General features: G+C 33.9%; 3 protein-coding genes and 1 non-coding gene across 5 annotated transcripts; 2 read left to right on the top strand and 2 right to left on the bottom strand.

The window, feature by feature from the left end:
• The first annotated feature begins 1,087 nt into the window (after window positions 1–1,087).
• LOC133296091 (protease Do-like 2, chloroplastic) lies at window positions 1,088–10,582 on the top strand. Of its 2 annotated transcripts, none has more exons than XM_061495041.1 (21): window positions 1,088–1,367; window positions 1,472–1,594; window positions 2,123–2,173; window positions 2,617–2,690; window positions 2,768–2,831; window positions 3,280–3,324; window positions 3,705–3,812; window positions 4,493–4,570; window positions 4,672–4,738; window positions 4,931–4,989; window positions 5,455–5,554; window positions 6,131–6,210; window positions 7,016–7,072; window positions 7,573–7,676; window positions 8,526–8,613; window positions 8,710–8,795; window positions 8,931–8,955; window positions 9,042–9,113; window positions 9,320–9,370; window positions 9,451–9,511; window positions 9,892–10,582. In XM_061495041.1, exons 1-21 carry the CDS (start codon window positions 1,197–1,199, stop codon window positions 10,134–10,136), a joined length of 1,809 nt encoding a protein of 602 aa, XP_061351025.1. In that variant the 5' UTR covers window positions 1,088–1,196; the 3' UTR covers window positions 10,137–10,582. The 2 variants fall into 2 exon arrangements, with proteins under 2 accessions (XP_061351025.1, XP_061351024.1); XM_061495040.1 differs by having other exon boundaries at window positions 1,469–1,594.
• Window positions 10,583–11,651: 1,069 nt separating this feature from the next.
• TRNAL-AAG (transfer RNA leucine (anticodon AAG)) lies at window positions 11,652–11,732 on the bottom strand. Its single transcript has one exon. It is a non-coding gene; the product is annotated as a tRNA-Leu (tRNA).
• A 1,296-nt stretch (window positions 11,733–13,028) lies between these two features.
• Window positions 13,029–13,697, top strand: LOC133296105 (classical arabinogalactan protein 26-like). Its single transcript, XM_061495057.1, has one exon. The coding sequence runs from the start codon at window positions 13,087–13,089 to the stop codon at window positions 13,498–13,500; it is 414 nt and encodes a 137-aa protein (XP_061351041.1). The 5' UTR covers window positions 13,029–13,086; the 3' UTR covers window positions 13,501–13,697.
• Window positions 13,698–14,315: 618 nt separating this feature from the next.
• Window positions 14,316–16,181, bottom strand: LOC133296104 (protein NETWORKED 3A-like). Its single transcript, XM_061495056.1, has 2 exons — window positions 16,082–16,181; window positions 14,316–15,193 (listed from the first exon to the last, which is right to left on the bottom strand). Exons 1-2 carry the CDS (start codon window positions 16,179–16,181, stop codon window positions 14,316–14,318), a joined length of 978 nt encoding a protein of 325 aa, XP_061351040.1.
• Window positions 16,182–22,516: the final 6,335 nt, after the last annotated feature.

Below are 22,516 nucleotides of genomic sequence, written 5' to 3'. Positions count from 1 at the left end.
AATTGTTCACAATAGTACATGATTACAGAATCCATCCTTTTCGGATCATCCGGCTAAATTGGGCAAGGATTGTTAATATATGTGTTTTCCCCACTTTTATTTGGGTGAATGGACTGGAAAGCCCGTTACAAACTTGGGCCATGAGTCTGTAGACTGTTTACTAATTTGAAATGACTTTTTGGGTCAAATTTATCTCCGTTCATTTTCAACCTTCAAATGAACAAATAAAACAAAAAATATCTACAAATGTCAAATACTATCCATAAAAAAGAAGACATAATAAACATTGAACCAGCAAATTTAAAAATCCCAATATATAAGGAAAGTCCGAAAGACTGAGCACTTGATTTGGAACATTTTTTACTTTAAATTTTTTGTATAATCTTGAACAATTCTAAATGCTTCTTGAAATAAGTACGAGCTATTGAAACTTGAAAGAGTTAACAACTTAATTTATATTTTAACCCAATTAAACCTATTTTTATATTCAAAATAACTTATAATCAAATTTTTTAATTAAATTCATTTAATTGAGTGATTCATTAATTTAAGAAATTGATTTAATATATTCATGTCATGGGAGAAAATTCTACTCATATAAAAGTGAATCACCCAATGGTAAGTAATTGTTTCTATTAGAGAAGTATATAAACCATTGAATTGAATTGTTTTTTACAATTTCAAAAAAAAAGTGAATAAAAAATGATGATTTTATAATTACTTATTTCAATTTTTTTTTCTCTTTTCCTTTATTATTATTGATCTCTATACGATTATGATTCTCTTATATTCATATTAAATATCATATGAAATGATACACTCTCGTTCATAATAACGATTAATATGAGTATTAATATAAGCCTAATTCATAAGTCACCAACTCACCATGGAAATTGGACTAGAGTTAATATATGTTTAATTAGGTCACTTGCAGTAAAAATCGCTTTAGAACTTTAGAACCGGAGTTTCCCTCCCAAAAATCATGTCTTTAACAATATCCTATTTAATTTTTGCTTTCATTTAAAAAAAAAAAAAAAAACATCAAAACATAGGATTAGGACTTAGGAGCATGAAATAGAGAGAGAGGATAAGAAAACAAGAACAAGAACAAGTAGATATGGTGGTGCAGCAACACTCAAACTGAAACTCAACTTGCCGCCTCTCTCACTGTCTCTCACTCTAACTGTGTTGTGAAAATGGTGGTTGCACTATTGAGCTGCACTTCCTCATTCTCTGTGTTATCCTCCACCGTTAAATTACGCTACTCTCACAGACACAGACACAGACACATACACATACCCATCAATTCCATCCATTACAATTCCAATCCACAACGACTCTCCTCTTCCCCTAAATCCAATCGACAAGTAAACCTTACTCACCCCTTTCCCTTTTTCTTTGCACTTATTTTCCAAAAATCACTTTTTTCTTTTTCTTTTTCTTTTTCTTTTTTGTGTTGAAATTTCAGAAGGAAGGTGTAGGACAGAAGAAGCAGCTGAGGCAATTAAAAGATGAAAGGCATGGTAGAGGGAATGTGGTGGAACCCCAACCAAATTCTTATAATGAATTCATGTTCGACTCTGAGGATCAGCAGGTACACAAACACAATGACTTACTTTGTTTTTCAAATCACTGCTAGAACAGAACTGAACTGAACTGGACACCATTTACAAAGAAGTGTTGGGTTTCATTCCTACTGCTTTTGGCATTGACCTAACCCAAATGATTTTTTGGGTTTAAATATATTGGATGTTGATCAGTTTGGTTCACATTTACTGGAATTGTGCTTTTCTTATATTAAGTATCTCTAGCTCCACTGGAATTTTCCTTCTCTTTACTTTTAGTTTTAGGATTTTTAGGCCATTGAAGAGTAATTTCCCAGTGTAGGCACGGAATGCCACCATGTACCACTGGTGGAGAAATGAGGAGATGGATACTATATCAGAAACAAGAGGCATCTTTTCTTTTTTCTTTTTTCTTTTTAAATATTAGAGGAGGAGGTCATATTCAATGAAAGTGGCCCTTATTTTTCTAGTGGCCTTGAAGAGCTACTTGAGCCAAACTGATTGTTTCTCTTTGCATGCTTCTCCAAACTTCTTTGAATAATTATGTTCAATTTCAGGTTGAACCAAGTAATTTACAAGACTCGGCTTTCCTTAATGCTGTTGTGAAGGTGAAGTTTAACTCTCTTTATTCCTGTTAAAGAATATTATTATTACTTTTTTTTTTTTTTTTTGTCTCAGAAATTCAGCATTGGAGAGGGTGAACCTCAAAATTCAAAAATGTTATTTATTTCATGCCTCTTTTATGTCTATATATGTTTTCTGTTTGGTTCATGTCCTTGGCGGGGAGCTTTCATGGCATGTCTCTTGATTGACTGATGATTTCGAGTTTAATATTATTATTTGTCCTATATCTAAATTATCATTCATTTCATGATAATATGATTTGACACCTTACCCTTTACAATCCCTTAAAACAATGTCTCTTCATCTTTATAACAATGAGCAGATATCATCTTGTTAATTTAATATAATATTGTTCTGTTATACATTTGCATTGCTCTTTTATGCAATCTCTCTTTGTTAAAATATCTTGTTCCTATTACATCTTTAGGTCTACTGCACCCATACCGCCCCGGATTATTCACTTCCTTGGCAAAAACAGAGACAATACACAAGTACTGGAAGGCAAGATTTTAAAAACCTTAACTGTTGAATTGAAAGAATCCTTCTCTTCTTAATCTTTTAGGCCACATCTTGTGCAGTGCATTTATGATTGGAGGTAGGAAACTATTAACCAATGCACATTGTGTGGAACATTATACACAGGTGATTTTCCTGAATTATCCTATCTTCAGTAGATTATAGCTTTTTGAATATAAATGTATTAACGGGTTTATAGTAAGTTCTTATAATTGGTTGCCAAATGGACCTTATTTTTTAATAGCCTAACAAAAGTGAAAAGTTAGGAGAAATTTCTTGTTATTTCATATTGAAGAAAATCAAAATCATAGAAGATGTAATTCATAGAACTTCTCTTTGTTAGATGATAGACAATGCCAATTGGCTCTACCGCTCTATAATTTTATTGTGTTGAGTGTTAACTTATTACAAATTTGCACATTTAACTATAAACATCATGCTCGCTAAAACTAAAATTTATATTGATATGCCTTTTAACATTTCTACTTTATCCAGTTATTTGTAAGGTCTGATGCATAAGGCAAGTTAAGGAGATTCAATTGTTATCATCTTTTCGTTTTTGGGATGATTGCAGGTTAAAGTCAAGAGAAGAGGGGATGATTCAAAATATGTGGCTAAGGTGTGTCTCCTATGAAGGAGTTGTCCTTGTTTTTTTCTCTATATGCTTGTATCTAGTCAAACTTTGGGTGTCAAGAACAATTTGCTTGTATCTCAGTTTTCTGATCGTTCTTAATTTATGATGATATGGAAAAATGGAATTACTTTTATGTACAATTTATATTATAAATATACAGCCTTTATTTTGTATATCTCAATATTATATATATCATAAAATAATAATAAAATATCCCTATCATGTCAAAATATAAATATAAAGTATTAATTATTTCAATAATTTTTACCAAATGATATTATTCAACTGACAAGGGAAGGCTTTGAGAAATTGATTTTTAGCATATGTCCATATATTTACTTTACTCTTGGTGATGGAATGTATAGGTTTTAGCCAGAGGTGTTGATTGTGATATAGCTTTGCTTTCAGTAGAAAGTGAGGAGTTTTGGATGGATGTGGAACCTCTCAGATTTGGACGTTTGCCACATCTTCAGGTTTAAAATTTTCATTGTTTTGTCATTTTGTAAATGTGATTCCTTTCTTCTTTGGTACTGCTTCATTGTAGTCTTCCCTGAAAAAAGGATTATCTGATTTGTTAATGAAGTTAAAGTGAACTGAATGACGGATGTATGAACAGTCTATGAGGGTGTCAGATGGATTTACAGAAGTAGGTTGAAATGATATTTTCTTATCTTGTAAGGTACACAATGATAGTCATACTTTCTTGCTGGCTATTAAGTATTTAAAATCTGTTAAAATACCATATACATTAGGTGAAAAAGTAATATCTATCACATGAACTTAGAAACTGCGCTGCTTCATGTTACCTGATCAGTATTTGGTATCAAATGTTTAACTAACAAACATAAATTATAACATACTTTTCGGCAAGATTTTGAACTAGTCCATGGAAGAGTAAATTTCCTTACATACTCCTTTTATACACCCTCTCCACCACTTCAGGTTACAAAATAGTAGCTGATTTATTTTCATCATGATCTGCACCAAATTCCAAGATTGTACGGTTTTAAAAAATTATGAAAAATTTAAGAAATAGAAATTAATTGGACTACTTTTGAAAGCATATTATATAGTTCCATAAGTATAAATTTTCTTATATTCTATTTGCATGGTTTGGACTAAATTTCTTTATGCCTTTTTTTCTAACTTGTAGGATTCTGTAACTGTTGTGGGATATCCTCTTGGAGGAGACACAATTTCAGTGACAAAGGGAGTTGTATCTCGTATAGAGGTTTGATAGAGTGTAAAATTTACATTTCATATGTGCTGAAGTCAATCAATTTTTTTGTTCTAGAATTTTGGTGCTCAGTTGCTGAAAAAATTTGTAACCAGGTCACATCATATGCTAATGGATCGTCTGATTTGTTGGGCATTCAAATCGATGCAGCAATAAATCCTGGTCAGTATATCTTAAAATGGTTTAAATTTTAGTTGTGCCTCCTCTCTGGCAAAAAATTTCTGTGACCTATATTTTCCTATTCTAAATAGTATAAGTTATAACTACCACCCAGTATTGAAATAACTAATTCCTCATTTATGGAGTTATTATATATTGATGTGATAGCCATTGCTCACACCTGTTAAATTTTAGGTAATAGTGGAGGCCCAGCGTTCAATGACCAAGGGGAGTGCATTGGTGTGGCATTTCAGGTAGATTTTATGGCCTTCTATTAGTTGATGTGTTAGAGCTTACTTGGCTTGTATACTTTGCTATGAAAGGTCCACTTTGTAAGAAAAAATTAAAATAATTATTTTAGGGAGAATGACTAAATTCTATTAGTAAAGAAATAATATTAAATCAGATTTTGTTAGATATAAAATCATTCATGAACACTCACCCGATAACTTAAACTTTTGGAAGAGTTAGTTTTTGACATAGTATTTGAGTCTTTATGTCCAAGTGGTAAGGTATTCCATCCTTGCGCCCCCACTCATAAAAAGCCCAGAGGATCTTGTGTTAAATATAAAACCATTCATGAATTTTCATTTAAGAGCTTAAGCTTTTTGTGAAGTTGGTTCTTGACAGATCCTAATATGTATATTGCACTAACTGATATGAAATTCCATTAAGTTGTCTGTTATTCTGTTCATTTTCTTATGGGACATTACCTCTAGGTCTACAGATCAGAAGAGGCTGAGAATATTGGATATGTGATTCCTACAACAGTTGTATCTCATTTTCTGACTGACTATGAAAAGAATGGCAGGTATACTGGTAAGAAATTCTTCTAAAATATGGTTATATTGGTAGATTTGGTCAATCATTATGTTTACGGGAGGCATTGAATTATATTGCTTTGCGAAATTCAGTGTTTTGTCTAAATATTATTTTGTATGACTCTCAGTCTCTGAAAATGTCTTACTGATAGAAGTTTTAAGATGCTCAAAATTAGACTTCTGCAATGACAGTTATACTGATATAAGATGAGGTTTATAATCCTGTGCATATGATTTTTGCTAGACAATTTCTTGACCACCTAAAAATGTTCTTCACGTAAGTTGTTCTGTTTTGTGTGCATAAATTAATCTTCTTTGCAAGTTTGCACAAAAGAACAGCAATAACAATTTAAGTTCCCGGTTAGATCAATACATGTAATTTGGAGTCCAAGTTTGTATTCTTGCGATGTCCTATGGAACCTTTTAATTCCAGCTTGTATCTTGAAAAAAAGTTTACCACTACTGTATTTCACAAAGCATTATCATGTGTTCTGTCTATTTCGAACCAAACCTTCTAATCAAAGCTTAATTTGCAAACTATGCTGGCGGTCTGAAACTGTATTTTCACTCCTAGGTTTTCCTTGCCTTGGCATACTTATACAGAAGCTGGAGAATCCTGCACTACGTGCATGTTTGAAAGTACAGTCTAATGAGGTATGTTTTGGCTAAAACCTTCAGCGGTTGAAATAGTTTCTTATGCAACAAATTTAGTTGCATTATGCATGGAGATGATTTGTTTGAAAACTGGCAATTGCAATGCCAGAAGGGCCATTAACTACATTTGTGGGGCCTTCTTATCTTCGTATCACATTTGATATTACTTCAACTCTTGCTAACAGTAGTTTTTTTATAAATATCACCTTCTATGGTTACATTGTCTTGTTAGGTCAGATTCAGCTGTTCATGATTTTGATATGCATCTGCCAGTATCGAACATTTGTTTTGTGCTATGCTCATAAAACTTGTAAAGATTACCATAGAATTGTGCATGTGGTGGTTTGCTTTTATGAGAAGGAGAGTTCATTGAGGATCTGAGATGGAAGGAGTTGATTAAGGCAAGAAGATTGGGGGTCGGAAAAAAAGAGGGGGAGGGGAGAAGATAGGAAGAGGAGGAATTCAAGTTCCTATCCAATGTTCGATGATAGGGTTCTGGTGATCTATTATAACTATTTTTGGCTTTTTTCTCATAGAAACTGCTCATCATGCGATAATTTTTGTATCAAGGCTTTCATTGTGGCTATGTGTGGTTCTATACTAGTACTTGTCATATCTATTGTTAGTATAAATAGAATCATTGAGTCAGTATTTTGTATCACATCATTACACACCATACCAAGATAAACTTATTATTCCATGTATTTTTTCTCTCTTTTCCTCCTCCCATACCTAAACCCTATAATTTCAGCAATAATTAATATAGCATTGAATTTTGGTATTTAACATTTCCTGTCTTGTGCAGGGTGTATTGGTACGTAGAGTTGAACCAACTTCTGATGCAAATAATGTATTAAAGGAGGTATTGTTAATTATTTGACTTGTAATATGTTGTCCTTCAATGGCACATGAATGGACAGCCAACCAAAACATGAATCATTTCTTTGTTCTATACATAATAAGCCTAGTAGATGTTTAAATACCTAGTGCATTTGAATTTTTTAAAAATAGAATCTTAAAGGTGACAGGGCAAATTTAACATTAATTGCTATTTGTTTATTGGAAATAGAAGGCTGAGCTAGCTTTGGAGTCTAAATATTATCACGAACTTGGATTGCGTTCGAAAGTTCTTATCCATGAGATGTGTGAACTGTCAATAGCTGTGTGCATGCGTTCTTTATCATCCTTGTTTAAAATTTGTTCTTGTCTTCTTTTAGGTAATTCATTTGTAGATTTTTGTCATTAACCTTTTAAAGAAAAGAGTAGTAGTAGACATGCCTGTGGAACTTACATATGAATTCTGCCTTTTCGAAAATCCATTGAGCCAGTAATTAACATTTTAGATGAAACCTGCCGTTACAGGGTGATGTGATTGTCAGCTTTGATGATGTTCATGTTGGTTGTGAAGGAACAGTCCCATTCCGATCAAATGAGCGAATTGCCTTTGACTTCCTTACTAGTCAAAAGTAAGGGCTGCATTCTCTTCCAAATTGAACAAATTAAATCTGCATTTGATTTATAGTTTATTACTTAATTTTGATAATTAACTTTTCACGAAGGGTATATTTGTGATCTTTCAGCTTTGCAATATTAACACTGCTTACCATTTCCCAGTTTTTGCTATATTTTTGTAATAGAAAGGCTAAATTTTGTGGGTACTGAGGATATAAAGGGGTGGCAAAACTGGTCAATATGACATGATACAAACACAACACTCAACCCGTATATAATACGTTTTCGTTGACGGGTCAAAAACTCAAATCCGGACACAACCCGCTGCGGGCCGCGGGTCTACATGAAATGAAAAAATTGAGAATTTATTTAAATAAAATAAAATAAAAAGTACCAAAAACACCTGAAATTGACACCTATACCTGCAGGTCGACACGACATTACACGGGTTGACATGATATAAATAACATTTTATAATGTGAATTATCAAAAATATCCCCAATACGGATTGACATGCAGGTCGTGCGGGTCAATTTGTGAGACGACACGACACTAATTCATGTCAAAAACTTGAACTCATACACGACCCGTTTGAACCCACGGGCATGCATTTTGGTGTGTGATCGAGGGTCGACCCGCAGGTCATGACCTGTTTTGACACCCCTATATAATCACAATTGTTTCTGCAAAAATAATTGAACGCATGTTATATTGGATATACTCATATAGGCTGTTTATTTTGTGGCTTCTTGTAAGGTCTTATTGTGACAATATCTTAAAGCAAGTTTCAGAGCATTTGGCATTTGCTTTTCTTGGCCATTGATATGCTTAGAATGAAATCCTAGAGTAATGTTGTTGTACAGATTTGCAGGTGATACTGCAGAGCTTGGTATAATCAGAGAAGGGACATTAATGAAAGCTAAAATTGTTTTAAATGCACGGGTTCATTTGGTATGTTATATGTCGCAGAAATTTGGTATCAATTAATTTCACGATTTTGTTTATCTGATGCTCTTTGTTTTGCAATGCTTTTTCTTTCTCTTTAAGGTTCCCTATCACATGGATGAAGGTCAACCTTCCTATCTAATAATTGCCGGTTTAGTGTTCACACCCCTCTCAGAACCATTGATTGTGTATGTTGTATTTATTCTTCATATTTGGCAGTATTCAGAATTTTGTCCTTTCTTTTTTTTATTTTTTGGATGGCATACTCCTATTTGTGGTGATTTAATTAGTATTTATTTCATTAATTATGAAACTTTTGGCAGGGAGGAATGTGATGACTCTATAGGGGTATGTTCTGAATCTGTTTCGGTTAAGAAGCACAAAGATGGAAAACAATTAGTTTGTGATAAAGTTTTATTTTTTTTCTTGGTCAGCTAAAATTATTGGCAAAGGCACGTTATTCATTGCCCAGGTTTAAAGGGGAACAGATTGTAATTCTTTCACAGGTTGGTTGCTGGATTTCTTCAAAAATTATGTATATGATGTTTAATTGTATTCCTTAAATGTTTGCATCACATGTAGCATTTACTTTTTGTACCTTGATCTTATTTTATTAATTTATTCAACGATGTAATAACATTTGGCATTTTCGAATCAGATGTTTAGTTGCTGTGTGGCATAATTTTGCTTTGCTTCCCTTTCTGATTGACAGGTCTTAGCAAATGAAGTCAACATAGGTTATGAAGATATGAGCAATCAGCAGGCAAGTCATTTACATTTGTAAGATTGACACCCACTGTCCAACCCCTTCATGTATCTTTCTCTAATAATATTTTTTTGCAGGTTTTAAAATTCAATGGAACTCGAATTAAAAACATTCATCACCTTGCACACCTCATTGATTGTAAGTTGTTACATTCTTTATCTATTGTACGTTCATTTTCTTTTGCAATATGTCTATAAAGAACCAATTCAACCCAAAAGCTTAAGCTGGGTGAGGGCTTTTTAATGGTTTATACTATTCTCTAACACGCCTCCTCACACAAGAGCCCACTGGGCTTTGAAGGGTGGATAATGCACAGGCCCACCTACCTGTGTTAAGAAAATTCCACAAGAGAAAGTGGGGGGCGGTGAGAATCGAACCCGGGACACGAGGCTCTGATGATACCATGTAAAGAACCAATTCAACCCAAAAACTTAAGCTGGTGGATGAGGGCTTTTTAATGGTTTATACTATTCTCTAACAATGTCTAAGGCTTGTTCCATTGCTTTGCTCCTTCTCAGCATGCAAGGACAGGTATCTGTGTTTTGAATTTGATGATAGCTATGTTGCTGTTTTGGAGAGAGAAGCTGTTGCTGCTGCTTCATCCTCCATTCTGAGAGACTATAGTATCCCATCTGAAAGATCTTCTGATCTTTTGAAACCATATGTGGATTCACTAGAGGGTGACCAACCAGCAGGCCAAGAACTTGGTGATATCCCAGTTTCAAATTTTGAAATTGGCATTGATGGATTGCTCTGGGCATAATAAATTTGCACCTTGAAGATGTCAGTGGGAACTTTTATCATGGTGGCAATATTTCAAGCACGTTGTCACAATTTTTGGCAGCAAAAAGTGCAGCAACAGTATTAGGTAACCTTGATGTGAACACATGAATGGTTTTATGTTACCATGTGGGCATGCTGGAAGCGATAATTTTTTCTTCCTCTCTCTATTTCTCTATTATTAATTTGTTTTCAGAAAAGGATAGGACTATAGGAAAGTGAGTTCATGATTATTTTTTCCATGGTAGTGTTTTTTTTTTTTTTTGTCACTCTCCTTGATTTGATAAACCTGAAATATCTCTACAGGTTTGATCTCTCAATTTTTTACGTGCATTCTGTATTTTTAGGAAAATAATGCACATAGGAGTGACTCTTATAAGCCTTTTGATGTAATGTAAAATTTTACAATACATTTCAAGATGTTATTACTGCCCTGTTTAAATGGGCCTCATGTCTTGGTAATTTTGATTTTGTTCCGACGAGGAAGATTCAACTTCCATGATATTTCGGTTGTGTTTGGTTTCATTAAAAATTAAAAATAAATTAAGTTGAATTAAATTGATCAAGAAATTAATTTTATGTTTGAAACCCGTTATAAAATATGAATTAAATTTTATTTATAAATTAAATTTTGTTTGGAATGCACTAAAGATGATTTGCATTGGTTTTATATTAGTAATTTACTTTATTATCCTTGTTTAAAATTAGTTAAGTGACTTAATTAATAAAAGCAAAATGTCAATTTTAACAATGAAAACTAAAATCAATTTAAATCCAATCTAATTTAAATGGATTCTCATTTCAACATAACCAAAAATAAAATAAAATTTGTTCGGTCCTGGATAGACCGTATTGCTATACCGTGTGGTATGCGCTCAGAGATAGTGTATATCAAATGTATACTGGGCTTATAGCCGAGGTCCCAATCACTGCGCACGAGCAATAAGCTTATTGCCAAGGGGTGGGTGTGTGCACAGTGTGGGCAGAAATAGTAAATGAGTTCTCCATCTTTACCTGGGGTTCTTAGACTCTTATTTATAGGATTACCTTTCCAGGATTGTGCCTCTTAAATCCCCCAATTGTAGTAGGATTCCCCCTTTCTGTTGGGGTGTGATCCTTATCTTATATCCTTTTAATTGTTTGAGGTTGTTGAGATGTAACTGATTCAATATCCCTCTGGATATTATAGTAGGTAGTTGGGATATGATATTCATATCCATAACAAAATCAAAACAAATAAATTTCTGTTTTATATCTTTTCAAAGAATTACATAAGCTTATTTTGTGAGTTGGTAAGATACAGATTACAGCATTAGAAAGGAAAAATGCTTGATTCAACATTATCGTCTACTGTAATAAGCCATATTTTTTTTGTTGAATATTAAAAATCTGATGTATTTCCAAGACATGAATAAATAGTATTCAAAATTGTTTTGATGGCAAAGAAAAACAGTTTAAGGCATTACGGTTTTCTTTGGGTGTCAAAAACACTTCAAATTGTTGAGAGTGGGATTTGAACCCACGCCCTTTCGGACCAGAACCTTAATCTGGCGCCTTAGACCAACTCGGCCATCTCAACATGGTGCTGGATTTGGGTCAAAAGAAATTATTGTATATTAATCAAAAGCAAGTCACAAGATTGAAGAAAATCTGGCTATTGGTGAAGTGGGCTGTCATATTTTTGGCACTTGCAAAGAGTGACACTATCTCCACGATTTGCTGTCCATGCTCCATGCCATCTAGTCCCTACCATTGGGAAAAATCTAATATATTCTCACCCTCTGAATATTAAGTAGATTTAGTGGGATGATATTTCAAAATAAAATTATAAATTATGTATTTCGAAAAATATATAATTATAATATTAAAGTTTTTTTTTAAAAAGATGTGTCATACTTTTATTGATCCGCACATGAGGATAGTAATGAAAATCTTCTCCTATCATTCACAGTATGGGATTTCATTGTCAATGATATTAAAAAAAGAGTTTTATTAATCTCATGTTAAATGAAATAAATTATCTTATATTATAGAGATAAACTTGTGAGTTCCATCACCTAAAAAAAAAAAAAGATGACACAAGTATCGAAGGATGTCTAGATGAAAAACTTATCTCATATCCCTTAAAAAAAATAGTGTGATGCATATAATACTACCCAACGATCAAAAACCAATCTTTGCATAGTATGTGCTGTCCGTGATTGAAATATGACAAAGTTCACAAAGTAGAAATAATGCGAAGTGACCCAAGAACCAACCAAATTAAAGAAGGAAGGTAAGCCTGCATGAAAGAAGAAAGAATAGTAGTTAAGATTCCTGTCCTCTTTTACCATTTGTTAGACCTACTTTTTCCTATGTTTCTCACCACTTGCTACTATTAATTTATTGTACTTATATGCACAATGCACTACGTTGGATTTTTAACCCCTCATTTAAAGAGTCACACTCTTTAAATGATAAAATAACTCACTGAAAATACATCAGTGTAAAAGTAACATATCCCAATTAAATATATGGTTCTTTCAGTTATACAGTTCCCACTTAATTTATTTTTATCGAGCATAGATCTTTACCACTTAGGTTTAAACTCTCAGCTCCTATAAATTACTAGTAACAATCCTTCATGTTTTATGTTCTTATTTTTTGTGTTTATTTTTATGCCAGTGACTCCTAGTATTCATGTGCTGCACCACAAGGCAATTACTTGTCAACTTTGTCTCGTAGCATACAATGTGCAGCTGTGAGATGAAAAAGGCTTCAATCATCAATTGCCACTGAAAATTGGGAGCCCACCACCACTTCTGGTAGACCCTTTTTTAAGTTTTGTGTCTCAATCATGAACCTCCTCACTTCCTCCAAGAACAGTTTTCTCTCATAGACACATTCATTAAAGTGTTCATCATCATAAAGCAATTAATTTTTCGCCATCATTTATGGCTTCCTTTTGGTCATTCTCGGCAATATTCATGGCCTTAATGGCATGCAATTGTTCATTGGCCTTGGCTTCTCTACAAAGCATGCATGTTTCCACCATCTCAGCAGCACCAACCATGTTACCAGATGCCCCTTTGTTCTCTCCTACCATGTCACCAGATATTCAGCCATTGTTTCCTACCCCAGGTGGAGCTGCTTACTCTCCATCAGAGTCTTCATTACCAACCATTCCTTCAAGCCCGAGCCCTCCCAACCCTGAAGTACTAGGTAATCCAGGGTCTGTTTTGGCTTTTCCACCATCAGAGTCTATGCCAGTTTCTGCCCCTTTTTCTCAGGGTGCATCTTTGCCACTGTGTTCAATTTTTCATCTGGCCATGCTGGTAATTTGCATAGTACAGCTTCATGGCATGTGAGTAGATGTTCATGTTGGTGTTTCTGCTTATGTCTCAAAAGCATGTTTTCTCAGCATTAAATGTTTAGTATATGTAGTGAGTGCACAGCAAGGCATTGTTGACTGTTGTTGAGTGCTGGTTGTATAATGTTTCAAATGTTTAAGACTAGTAAACATAAATGTCCGTTATTATGGTTAATTTAAATGTAGAAATAACAATTGAGGATAAATTTTTCATCGTTATATCAGTTCAGAAGTAACTCAGGATATGTAATTGAAAACTTATGGTGTTTTAGCTTTACTCTCTCTTTTTAAAAAAAAAAAAGAAGTATATCTTACTTTTTTTGTAGTATATATTATAGTAGTGGTTTAAAAAATTTTATTTCTTTAACATCACTTTAAAAATACAGAGATATTCTCCTCCTTATATATGGCCAAATAAACTCGGCAATGGACTGAACCATAGATGCCTTTCCCTAGGACCGCAAATCCTTTTGATGTGGCAGAAAAGAACCTTTTAATGACTCTGCTTCGTGCGCACTTGGCATTAAATACAGGAGAAAGCATTTTAGCCATGAAAAAAGAGATAGGCACATGGGTGGACTACAACATAAATAACAAATAAAATATTGAGACAATTGGAATATGCTTATCTCGCTAACGAAGAACATTTGCAAAATATTAGTTAAATAAGAAAGTATACTAGGATTCTCAGACTAGGAACATGTTGTACATAAGATATCTAAGCTGATTTGGCAAGTCCCTATCATATATTTTCATCTTTATAAGATTGTTCTACAGAACTATGCTATTTAGTATTTACTTAGTGAACCACATCTAGAGAGCTATAATACTAGGCTGATTCCTTGGAATCCCATTAAACAACTTCCCCGATAATGCTCCAATGAGTTTGTTGAATTCAAATGGGTTCTTCCATTTCTTGGTAGACTCCTTAGCAATGAAGCTTCTCATCTTTACATTCTCCTGCTTCAGCACATCTATTGCTAAACTCAGGTGTCTTATCACCTCTATTTTCTCTTCATCTTTCTGCTTGAGATGATCCTTCTGTGCCTTATTTTCCTCTCTGAGTCTTTCTATCTCTTCCCTTAAGAGCATTACTTCATCACAAATGGTTTGTTTCTGCTTGAGTTCATCCTTCTGTGCTCCATTCTCTTTTCTGAGTCGTTCTATTTCTTCCCTCAACATCATTACTTCATCACAGATGTCATATTTCTTGTTGATTTGGAACTTGTGAGCCTTGTTCTCTTCACTAAGTCTCTCAATTTCTTTCCTCAACCTCATCACTTCATCATCATTTGCAGCTACAAACTGAACTTCCTCCTCTTCTGTACTGTTATCAAATTTGGTATTCACTTCCCCTTCTTGCTCAGGATCATCAACCTCAGATTCCCCAGACTCCTCTTCATCACAATTCTCAGAATAGCTATCATAACCATTATATGCAAAATTCACCAACTTCTCTGATTGATACTTGGGTGAAGGAATAGGGGATCCTCCTGTCTTCAGCATGCGAATTCCAGTGTCAGGTTTGACTTGATCATACCGCTCAGCTAATGAGCGGTGCGTCCGGTAGAAATCTTCAACCATGCTCACAAGCTCTGGTCTCTTCTTGTAATACATCTCTGCACGTTGTGCAAAGGAATCTGCATCTTCTTCAATTAATTTTAACAATGCCTTTGTCTTCTCGTTTAGCTCTGCCATAACAAACACATATCAGTGAATTTCTCCTTTTAACTCTCAGCAATAAAATCATATTCCATGATTACACATTTACACTATAGTAGTATATGTAACACAAAAGGCCTAGATACTAGATGTATGTCATAATCAAACGAAATACTGGTTGCTTGAACGGTTAAATGCAGAGAGCAAAAGCCAAAAAGGTAGCAAGAGAAAAAAAAAAAAAAAAAAAAAAGTCTATAGAAGTAACAATTATGAAGTAATAACGGAAACTCATAACCTTTTCACTTTTCTATACTAGTACTTACTTTCCTCTTATCTCCTTTTAAGCCCTCGTACCTTCTTTTGAGAAGGGGATGGGTTTCAAGTAATTTTTAGTTTAGGTAGAGAGACACATGTGGGTCCAAAACTTAATAGGCTACAAAGAAAGGAGCATGGGTCTACTTGGGACAAATCGTGAAAGTAATAACAAAGTGCCAGAGAATGATTGGTGGACCTGAGTCATTCAAATGTAATGCCCTTATTACAAGGGTAACTAACACACCATCATTCTTCATGCAATTAAAACATCATTGAATGCATGTTACTCATGAAAAACAATGCCGCGAAAATCATAGGCCTGTTAGTTATGTCATTTATTTCCCATTTCCCAAATTCCATATGCTTGAAAAACAAGGGCAACCTACTAAGCCAACCTGACTTTTCAGTGCATCTAATTTACGAGAACCATTCAATTGCAGAGTTTGACAAAAAATTCATGCCATTAATTAAGCAAATATGTTATAAAGGAAATCAATTTTCAGAATGCACGGTTGCCATATATAAGGTCAAAACTCTAAGAGTAAACAAATATATAAAAAGAAATTCTTATACCAAATTACTAAGAGGAAGGAAGTGGATACCATTCAGTGTGGATTGAAGCCATGGGGATCGTCTAATGCTGCTTTGGCTGTCAAGCCACCACCATTGTGACGGTTTCTTCTTCATCATTTCAGCCATCATCTTCTCCCACACTATTTTCTTGGATATCACCAACACCAAGATCCTATATATGAAAAAACATAGAATAAAACAACAAAAAAGTAACCTTGAATTTCCCAAACAAAGATTGCAAATTCATCATAACATAATAACTTACACGTCTTAGTCACAAAACTTAAAAAAAAACATAAAAACTTAGAATATTAAGATAAGAATGAAAAGCACCAAACATATCAAATAATTTGCACCGACTGAGACCCTGAAACCGCCTTCGTTATTTACAAGACAGCACACGCAAACAAACATAAAAGTCCTCGAAGACCGCCATTTCGTAGTGGGAAGCTTTCAAATTCAAAAACCTCAGACTAAAATAAAAGCCAGAAACATATATGAACAAAAAAAAAAGATCAAATTCATTAAACGAAATAAACAACTAATATTGAATCTTAAATGGAGAAAAAAAAACTAGAAAACTCAAACAAATCCTCGAACTATTTTTCTAGATTTCAATCATTTGAGGTTACACCAGTTTATAAAAAACGTCGAGAATGGGCACCGACGGGAACCAAAAGGACAAAAGACTCCAACTTTGCAATGCCCATCACGCAAATGTGTGTGTATATACGAAGAAGAAAGAGAGAAGTAGTGAAGTACCCACCTGGTTCAATTCAACTCGTAAGAGTGACTCGTTGTTTAACTCAGTGTTTTCTCCACTGTGGTGAAGTAGAGTCCAGCGAGTTGGACTATATAAATACTGTATTTTCATGTTTTTTGAATTTCTTTGTTTCAATTCAAGAGGCTTCCACCAGTCATGTTGTGACACGTGTATTTGACATTCACTTCACCAACCCCTCTGCCTCGAGCCAAATGCAAAAATACAACTAATGCTTAGTTACCATATTGATTCATTCAGATTGAGATCCTCCTCATTTACTCATTGACTTTGCCACCAAATATGGGAGGGATTTAAATTCAAAACATGAAAAAATAACAGGTGTAAGTGTTTTTTGGTTGCGGATTATTAATAAAATAATGATTTAATAACAATGATTAATTGGACATTTAAGAAGAATCTGGTTTGGCAGATTGTGCAAAGCAATAAGATATCATATCTAATAAATATGGGAAAATAATAACAGTGGATGTTGCTCTGTCACTTGGGGGGCTTTGGATGTGGAACGCAGGGAGCGTGTGCTCTTATTATGTTAATACAAAAATTTTGATGTAACGGTCAGAATCCGAATCAATGAAAATATTGCATGGAAACTTTCATTTATATACTTTCCCCTAATATGTTTTTCTTTTTTCTTTTTTGTTTCAACAAAATTAGGTAATTCATCAACTTAATCAATTGTTTTATTTATTAGGGAAAATCTAAAAAACAAGAAAGCAAAATTGAAGTACTTTTTGAGGGGAGAGGGGAAATATCTGTTTAATAACTCCAGCCCCCCCCCCCCCCCCCCCCCCCCCCCCGTTAATTAAGATCAGAGTCATTACAATTAATCTGATAACTTAAATTGGGAGAGTAGATCCAGCAAAAAGGAAAAAAATATTATGGAAGTCAAAGACTGGGCGTTACTGTAGGATTATGATTATAATATTAAGGGTTTGGTGTTAATTCTTTTAAGTGAGAAAAGATATACACAATAGAAATTATGGAAAAAGAAAGTAAGTGAACTTTTTTTAATTTAAATTTTAAATAAAAAACACTAATTTTAACTAAAATAACCTTCCTTTATATTGATGCTCAGAGAATTCATTGAATTATTCATTACTCTAAGGATTTGTTACAAGAATAAATCGATACAAAGGGCACTAATATGTATATATACACACCTAATCAAAGAGAGCCAAGAAAGAAAAACCACAAAATTGAATAACTAAATTAGTTATTAATAGAAATTACTCTAACAGACTTTTTCTATTCTATTGTGATTGGTTGGCCACATGTAACCGCCCTCTGACGTGGAATATGGCAAGCACTTGAAGTTGGCTACTGTAGTTGAACTGTGTGGACTTAATACAACTTGTAGTTGCATTGGGTTGTATTACCCCTCTACGAGTTGGACCGTGGAAGTTGACAAGGCCCAACTTGGTGAGAGGAGAACGAAAGGCATTAAGGAGAAGAACTTTTGTAAATGTATCAGGTAGTTGACCAGAAGAAGTCACAGGAAGTAAACAGAGAAGACCAACATGTAGCTTTTCACGTGTGACATGGCAGTCGATCTCTATATCTTTGGATTGCTCATGGATCGCAGGGTTGCATTTTCATTTTTCAAATTTGCATTTTGAACAAATTGAACAAAAGATTGAAGGTGCTTTCGTGTTTCAGATTTTTGCATTTCATCAATACAATCCAGGTGAATCTCAAGCAATCATCTACCAAGGTCAAGAAATACATATGACCATGGATGGAAGTGGTAGAGTAGAGACCCCGTATATCAGCATGCAACAACTCAAACATCATACTGCTTTTATTCTAATTTAGAGGAAAAGACAATTTTCTTTGCTTTCCCATATGCCAGACGTCACAAGGTTCAATGTGGGATGAAGGTACAAATGAAAATTGAAGAGACATAGACTGAGAAATTCTCTTTGAAACATGGCCTAAGCATAGATGCCATAACAAAGATACATCTTCTAAAACTTTATTTTGTAATCTATTACATTTATTTCTAAAGAAAACAGCTGGTGGCATGGGCTTGTGTTCTTTGATCAACATTGCTTCATTCTTTACCACATACAGCCCTCCACATAACTCAGCAGTATTAATCGTCGTCTGGTAGTTTGAAATTCTCTATTGAATGAAACAATGAGATTTATCAAAAACAAGATGATGGGGGTTTGAACTTAAAAGCTTGGAAACAGAAAGAAAATTGATGCAAAAATTTGGTACATATAACACGTTGGTGAGAGTGAGTGTGGCATTAATTTGAATTGTGCCAGCTATGAGGCAGTTACTTTGGTCCCATTGGGCAAAGAAATAGAAATAGGTTGTATTTTGGGAAAAGATGAAAATTGTAAAATAAGGAAGGCAATGTGATTGGTAGCACCTGTGTCGATGACCCACTCAATCACGTTGATACATGAATTTTGATTCTCAGTAATGGAATTGGAAGCAAGAACAACATTAGCAGCGTGCATAGATGAACTGGTTTCAGTGACAGATGGCTTCTGCAACAGATTCAAGATTTGTTGGTACTGATCTTGAATCATGTTTATTGTTGGAGTTTGATCCTGAGACGATTCTTCATTGATGGAAATGCTGTTAACTGTGCTATTCTTATAACCTGGTGGAAAGCCATAGAGGATAGCAAGTTTCAATTGTATGGTTGGTTCGATGACGATGAGTACACAATTTACCAGAACTAGGACCTCTTCCACTGTATCCACAGCCTCCGCATCCTCTGAACGAATGACCACCACGTGCATTTTCATAACTTCCTTTTCAAAAATTTCCTTGATCATTGATTGCTGCTAGAGCATGAGTATAATTCGAAAAATTGTGGCTATCTTCCGAATGAAATTGATGTTCTTGCTGAGTAACTAAGGAAAAAAACTTCACAACAGTAGGCATTGGCTCCATCATTATGATCTGCGAGCGAACTTGACCATATTGATCATTCAATCCACACAAGAACCTTATCGTGCGATCTTGCTCGCGATACAGCCTCATCTAAGGTGTCGCACAACAATTACAGGGAACTATTGGATTAGGAAGGGGTTGCAAATTATCTAACTCATCCCAAAGAGTTTTGAGATGAGTGAAATACTTTGAAATTGACTTGTCACCCTATCGCAACTTGTACATTTCTTCTTGTAAATCAAAGATTTGAAACTTATCTGATTGGGAAAATCTGTTGCGGATATCCTTCCATGCATATAAAGCCTTTTCGATCCGTAGTATTAATTGTGTAATGGTTTGTGAGATGGATCTGTGAATCCAACCCAAAACCATCGTATTACAATGTTCCCAAGCATGAAACTCAAGATCATCCTCTTTGGGAAAATTGCATCATCAGCGATGAGACTCAACTTGTTATTTGATCGTAGCACCATGGAGAAAGCTTGAGCCCACGAATGATAGTTGCAGCCATTGAGGATTGAAGTAACAAGAACTTGCAATGGGTTCTCGTTTGGATGAAGAAAGAATGGGTGAGATGGATTAGTGAGGAATGTTGGAAGCTATTCTTGATTAGCCATGAACAAGTAGATGAAAAAAAATTAGAGATCTGAAGCGGATATCAGAGTCATTTAAGCTCTGATACCATATTGATGCTCAGAGAATTCATTGAATTATTCTTTACTCTGAAGGATTTGTTACAAGAATGAATCGATACAAAGGGCACTACTGTATATATACACAACTAATCAAAGAGAGCCAAAAAAGAAAACTCGCAAAATTGAATTTAGTTATTAACAGAAACTACTCTAACAGAGTTTTTCTATTCTGTTGTGATTGGTTGGCCACATGTAACCGCCATCTGACATGGAATATGGCAAGCACTTGAAGTTGGCGAGTTTTTCTATTCTGTTGTGATTGGTTGGCCACATGTAACCGCCATCTGACATGGAATATGGCAAGCACTTGAAGTTGGCTACTGTAATTGAACTGTGTGAACTTAATACAACTTATGGTTTAGCTGTCTGAGCTGAGGTTGGGCCATTTGTATTTGTATTGAGCTATATTACTTTAAAAGGATAAATATTTTTTCATAATATTAATGATAGTTACGGTTGTAATATTATTATATTCACAGTCATTATCAATGCTAGTAATTATCATTAATATTATAATTGTAACCATCATTAATATTATAATCATAACCTTTGAAAAAAAATATTATTTTTATAGTTTAGATTAAATTCCGTTATTTTGTTGATATATTACAAAGTTTGTTTTAGCACGAGTATTGGCCGAATTTTCAAATAATCATTTAATAATTAGATAATTATTAATGCTAATAATTATAATTAATATTATAATTGTAACACTGAATAATTTATTTTTTAAAATTTTTATATTTTAGATGCAGTTTCGCTATTTTGTTAATATATTATAAAGTTTGTTTTGGCGGGAGTGTTGTCTGTATTATCAAATAATCTTTTAGTAATTAGATAATTGAAGAGAGAGAGAGAAGGGGGGGGAAAGTTAAATTTAATATAAGTTGCAAAACCTTCATTCAAAATAAAAATTATAATTAGTTCATTTAATAATTAACTCAATAGCAATGAATTTGCTTTTCTTCTTCATCGCCGTCTATTTTAGTGTTTCACAAGCAGGTCCTGAATATAGAGATAGCAATGTTTCCCAGCTAAAACCAATATGCATTATTACATAAGTACTTGTCACTCACATTCTCTCGCAAACTCGAATAACTGACATTAAAATTTTTGTCAACTAATAAAAATAACTGGTTTAGCACTTGAGCCATCCTTAATTTGTCTGCAATACCGGATAGAAATGTTACTTTAAAGGTGGTTAACGATATCTTAACCGTAAGTTTGATCGAGTAGTGAGGAATTTGAATAATTCGTATTAAATTATGTGTTTAATTCTCATCGTTATATATAAATAAGGAAAAATTTCAAAAAATTCTCAATAAATTTCTTCAGAATCACTTATCTCTTCCTCAAAATTTTTAATCATTTATACTCCTACTTAATTTTTTTTTTATCATTTATCCCCTAACTTGATTTTCCATCCAAGTTAAACTTAACGGAGTTAATTTTTTTAAAAAATACCAAAACTATCTTTAAAGAAAAATAACACACAACACTAGACCTTACTGTTGGCAATCCATTTTCCATCATTTAAAGCTTCTTGTTGTTTTCCCTGATTTTTTGAAAATCCATTTTTTTGGCTGTCCAGACATGTTATCTAATGGATAGTGGTTAATGAAATAAAGTTTTTTGAGTGAACACAAATAATTCACATGTCTTCTTCAAAGAAGGTAATGGAATAATAGATTCACAAATATTTTGCATATAACTTTCTAGCTATGTGTGAAGCTTCTTGAGCTTATAACTTTTGTAAGCCGAAGCGTCTCTTTAATTTGCATCTCTTTTGTAAGTGGAAGCGTCTCTTTAATTAGCTTCTTGGGGCTAAAGGTATCTACTCTTTGCAACTCTTGTGACCCACAGTTGAAGCTGTGGTAAGATAACCCAGAGATTTTACTAGTTCAACGTCTTCTGTAATCCCTACAACTATGGTTGAAGGTTCAAGAATGTATTCCAGTCGAAGATCCATTGGCATTAGAAGAATGCCAGAATCCATTTCAATCGTAGTAGTCACTGCAGTAAATGGGAACCTAGTTCCTACCATTCTCTGTTGGAGTAATCAGTAAATGCCTTTT

Source organism: Gastrolobium bilobum, unplaced genomic scaffold (genome assembly GCF_033153095.1).
Source record: "Gastrolobium bilobum isolate Gb01-03AN ecotype WA unplaced genomic scaffold, APGP_CSIRO_Gbil_v1 utg23089, whole genome shotgun sequence".
Lineage (NCBI taxonomy): Eukaryota > Viridiplantae > Streptophyta > Magnoliopsida > Fabales > Fabaceae > Gastrolobium > Gastrolobium bilobum.
The sequence above is the reverse complement of the archived record's forward strand: the minus strand, read 5'-3'. Positions and strand labels throughout refer to the sequence as shown.